Source organism: Monopterus albus, unplaced genomic scaffold, assembly GCF_001952655.1.
Source record: "Monopterus albus unplaced genomic scaffold, M_albus_1.0 scaffold75.1, whole genome shotgun sequence".
In the NCBI taxonomy this organism is placed as follows: domain Eukaryota; kingdom Metazoa; phylum Chordata; class Actinopteri; order Synbranchiformes; family Synbranchidae; genus Monopterus; species Monopterus albus.
Genome location: NW_018127955.1, coordinates 160,732 through 166,079, shown reverse-complemented (window position 1 = coordinate 166,079; position 5,348 = coordinate 160,732). Strand labels below are relative to the sequence as shown.

At 43.3% G+C, this 5,348-nt stretch overlaps 1 protein-coding gene across 1 annotated transcript; it reads right to left on the bottom strand.

Moving 5' to 3' along the window:
• Positions 1–42: 42 nt before the first annotated feature.
• On the bottom strand, positions 43–1,744 carry LOC109963468 (apelin receptor B-like). The gene has a single exon (XM_020606011.1). The coding sequence runs from the start codon at positions 1,674–1,676 to the stop codon at positions 609–611; it is 1,068 nt and encodes a 355-aa protein (XP_020461667.1). The 5' UTR covers positions 1,677–1,744; the 3' UTR covers positions 43–608.
• Positions 1,745–5,348: the final 3,604 nt, after the last annotated feature.

Genomic DNA, 5,348 nt, shown 5'->3' with positions numbered 1-5,348 from the left:
CACCGCCCCTCGACACACACACACACACACACACACACACACACACACACACACACACACACACACACACACACACACACAAACAAATGTAACACTTCCAGCTGTGGTGCAGATACTACAGATTGAGTTAGAGAGTTGAGGAGCCCTCTGGATATCACACCTCAAGTGCTTACAAATGAAAACAAGAAGAGTAGGGGCAAATGCATGAGTACTACACTTCAAATGGACTTGAGAAAAGGATATCAGAGTTCAAAGCTCAATACTTTTCATGAGGTCCACAGGACAACCAAGAGAAACACATGGACATGTTGTCCTTTCAAAATACATTCCACTTTTTCAACAAAAGGTTCGGGTTTATGCTTGATCCCTTGTATTAAGTAGTTCAGTTTTTCCTTCATGCTACTGACAGTGAGACTGGGGTTGAACCCAAAACCACATGCCCAACTGGTGCGTACAGAAGTCCACGGAGTCAGAGAGGAGCAAAAGTGACACCGTGAAACTGACGACAATCTGTGAGGAAGCACCCAGTGCTGTAAAGTTTCGATTTACCTGCATTGTTTTGCACTGGCCACCTCTTCCCCAGCATGCCTCTGGGCCCTCAGCTGTCGTCACACCTTTGTGGCCAGAGACTGAGCCTCTGTCTTCTGAGAGGACAGTGAGCTGGCAGGACTGGCATGCAAGGACTTCTTCAGGTTAAGCAGGCACAGACACTGAGATCTGAAGCGCAGGTCAAAGAAAGCATAAAGAAAGGGGTTGAGGCAGCTGTTGATGTAGGCCAGGCAGGTAGCATAGGGGTGAGCCAGCAGCAGGAAGCGCAGGAAGGCACAGGTGTCAGGGAACAGCTCTAGGTAGGAGAGGGCGTCAGCAGTCTTCACAACATGGAAAGGCGTCCAGCAGGCAGCGAACACCACCACCAGCGTGGTGATGATCTTCAGCAGTCTCCTCTTACGCTGGTCCTCTTTGCGCAGAGTGTTAAAGTGTCTGGTGACAGTGCAGCCGATGAAGCCATAGCACACCATCATTGCCAAGAAAGGCAGAAGAAAGCCCAGAGCTGAAGAGGAGAGGCTGAGACCAGCAACCCACAGGTTCTCTTCCTCTTTGCTTGACACTAGGCTAAAGTCCATGGCGCAGGATGTGCGGTTGTTGGTTGAATCATATTTAGTGGTGCGGAAGACCAAGGTCGGGGCAGCCAGGAGACCAGACAACAACCAGATAGCTATCAGGGACCCTTGCATGTGGCCACGGGTGCGCAGCTGGGTGCTGGACAAGGAGTGGACGATGGCAAGATAGCGGTCAAAGCTCATGCAGGTGAGGCAGAAGACACTGGCATACATGTTGAGCAGGACAATGTAGCTGCTCATCTTACACAGGGCCACTCCAAAGGGCCAGTGGTAGCCCATGCCTGTGTAAACAGCCCACAGAGGTAGAGTGACCACAAAGGTGAGGTCAGCTAGGGCCAGGTTGCCAATGTACACATCAGCAGCTCTCCGCTTGCCCTGGGCTCTCCACACGGTGAAGATGACCACTCCATTTCCAGAAAGGCCAAGGATGAAAATGAGCATGTAGAGCACTGGGATGACGGAGTATGACGGCGTCCACTCGGAGTAGTCACACATGGTGGAGTTTTCCGTCTCATCGTAGTCGTAGTACTCATAAGGATCAGCAGTAGGTTCCATCTCTATTATCTCTCCTCTCTTCTTTAATAAGGAAGAAAATGTCTGTTTGGTGTAAATAGGTCCACAGTGGCTGGCAGCTTTTGCTTCATATGAAATCTCCCCACCCTTATATACCCTCAGACTTGTGCCCTCCCAGGACACCCCCTGCTCTCCTCCCACTGCCCTCCTTCCCTCTGCTTTGAAAACATGCTCTTTCACTGCATACACAACCGTTCCCGCCCTTCTCTTTATGGGTTATGCTTGACTATCTACCACATGGTGGAGTCACTTCAGTTGATAATAAAAGGGTTGCAATGCTGCTACTTTGTTTTTTAATAATAACCCTTCCTTTTCCTCACTTTTCATGCTTAAAATATGGGTTAGAAAAGTTGATCTCTCAAGGCAAAATGAAACTTCACCCAAAACATATATTTTAAGGATATTTCTTTCTAAGGGACCACAAATATAATTACAACAGATTAATTTGCATTTATTTTAAGGAGTGAAGGTTCATTAGACATGTTTGGACAGTAACCAGCAAGTCAAGTCTGGGCATGTCAAGTTTAATGAAATAGTCGATTTTAATGTTAATTAAGAGTCATTCTGGCACCGGAGCACTGTGTCCCATTCTGAATAGACGACACTATTTGCATTTCTATGTCTGCTTAGTCTGTGTCTGTACATGTTCAAACATGTAGAATCACAAAATAAAGATGTTTAGCCTTATAATGAACTGTAAGTTATAAAAACAAAACTTTTACCTCAGACCTTTGAAATAAAAAGGAAAAAGTATATACTGTATTTAATATGAGTAAAATTCAGGTGAAACTAATTTTAACAAAGAACTCAGATAATCATCAATCATTGTCATAACTACCATCATAATAATGATAATGATAATGGCCAGTATGTTACACACAAGGAATTTGTGTCCGGTACTGAACCGAGGAAGCGCTGTCCCTGTAAGGCCTCTCTGGACATACAATAGGGTAAGAGTTATCAAAACAATTAAAACATGCGTATTAAACAGCTAAACCTGCAAATGACAACCGGTTTGATGTATAAAAATGACTAATTATGTGCAAGCATAGCATAAAGAAACACATCAATAAATACAATACAATAAAATATCCGATATGTATTTATACAAATCTTGGCTTTGGCTTTATTATTAAAACTTTAAAATAAATTCTAAAGCTCAAATGAATCCCATAATGACAAGTATAAGCCAGTTTAGAGCAATTATGTCTTACAGATTTTTATCCCTGCTTGTGTTTGTGTGTTTTGGAGTTTTGTCAGTGTACACAGAAAACAGCTGCTGTGTGTAGTATGAAAAGAGAACAACACTTTTATAAAAGCACACATGAGATTTTCCCCTGTCAAATATAATACAGTTGATCTGATTTTAATTAACAAAAACACAACAGGACAATGTTTGTTTTCAGACTGTATTAGAGATAAGTTTCCATAAAAAATATGGAATAGGAATATTTGAATATTTAATTATGCACATTGAACTGTGAATATAATGAAACAGTGTAACAATCTGATACAGAATGTGAAACTTTCAGACAGCATGGAATAAGACAACGTTTCAAACTTTAAAGCTACTAAGGTAAGAGGAAACAAAAACTATATTAAATGGGTGAGTAACTGACATCCTTCTTCTGTCTTTTTCTTCCTTGCTGTATTTGTTGGCCCATATGGGGCGGCTCAGTCTTCTGCCTGTTCCGTCTCTCAGCAGAGTGACAGCAGTGGCGCCGGGCGCCGACCTTTAGACACAACTACTGTATCACTCAACAATCTTTTCCTCCACTGATCCCTTCCTCCAACTCTCCATCTCTGCCTCCTCCATCCTCCCCCTGTCCCTGTCGTCTCCCATTCCCGCTCAGCTCTTTCTTCCTCTGATTATGAAGATGAGGATTGATTCCCTTATCTTCTGCTTTAACCGTCATTTACTCTCAGAGAACTGTTTGAATGTGTGCCTCCGCCCAAACCCAGGCCTCTCTTTTTGTGTTTAATTGTCCATCTGCTGCAGGACATTGGGCAGAACAGGAAAAAGCAAAGTAAAATTATTCAACCAAGCTTCCTATCTGTTACTTAGTGGGACTGAGGTCAGTTTTTAGCTGTGCTTGTTGAAGGAATGTGAATATATGGTTAAATAAAACATCAGGCCTTAATGAGAACATCAGTCTATTTCCTTACTTTGCCACAAATTCCCTCAACAATTTGTGGCACAAAATAGGAAATTTTCTTATAAATACTAGAAACAGTGAACAGAAAAACTAGGTTGTGTGTTTTCTTTTTCCTTAGACTTTGTATCATGACATAAACACTGACAACATTTTCTTACATTTGGCCCTACTTAAGTGTTTTGGAGTGACAAATTCCAACTGGACTCAGCTTGAACCTCCTCGCAGAAGCCATCGCTTCACTCAACATACCAGAGGCCATGTTTCCACAACATCCAGCTTGTGTTTTTTCTCTTAATTGCCCACCTGTGTCTCAAACTGATTGTTGCTGTTGTTGGTGCTGTCCTCTCATGTGTGGCCTTGTGCTGTAAACCACACACCATGAGGACACCAAGAAGTTCCTTGCAGTTTTATTTTACCACACCAAAGTGTTTCATCCATCCTTCATCCTTGTCATTCATTTGCTGTGTCCTCATCAACTGCCATCCATCAGCAGTGAGTCAGTTACAGTCAGCATGTCTTCAGGATATAGAAAAGGATGAGTGCTCACTTCTCAAAAGATACACAAAAGCAAAGAGGCACAGAAGCACAGACTCCAGTGATAGTCTGTCTGCAGGGCTGCATAGCATCCCTTTGATGATTCACAGTGACCATGTGTGTTTGTGCGTTTATGAGCTTGTTTCTGGTGATACTTGTAGCACCAAAGAGCATGAGGTGTGTGTTCTTGTTGCTTACAGTAGATGTGTGTGTCTGACCGTTGTTTGATGTGTGTGTTAAGCTGTCACGGACCACATGCATGGGCCCCCATCCGTGCCGAGACAACTGGTTCCTGGAGGCTTTATTTGCGATCTGATCAACTCTGATCTAAAAATTTATGATATCACTTCCCTAATACCATAACTGGTACTCGACTGCACCGATGATAAACAGACCCTCAGGGAAACACTCAGCCATCGGTGCCAGTTACATTATCAATCATATCAGCAGTCTGACCTGAGCTTTTAATTATCTGAATGCTGTCAAAGTTAACACTCTGAGCACAGCTGGAAGGCTTGAACATTTGTTGTTACCAGCTGCCCTGCTCTGCTGTCTTCGCTGTGTTGTTTTCAGCAGGGACGACAAGGCGATTAACACCAGCTTGTCAGACACATGGGCCACCGCGTTGGGAGAGGTTTGTGCCTCGCCTCATCTTACTGCTCCAGTAAAGATTAACATGGCTTCAACTGAGGACAAGACTGACACAGAGATAGGGAACAGGACAGGACATGGCCTGATAAGATCCATTTATATATACTGTAGTGTCTGTAGAGGTATTTAGGTTGCACTCACACTGTCTGGCACATCAGCTGGACATGGGTTGGTGAACTTGTATACTTACATTTTTAACAAGGGGTGAATAAAACAGCTGGTAGAATTTATTTATTGCAGTAGCTTTATCTGTAGCTACACAGGCGCTACTTATTACAGGATCAATATATTATAGGTTTTGGGCTCTGCAGGG

Excerpts from the sequence above, each read along its gene's own strand:
- LOC109963468 (XM_020606011.1), bottom strand. The coding sequence starts at position 1,676 with ATGGAACCTACTGCTGATCCTTATGAGTACTACGACTACGATGAGACG.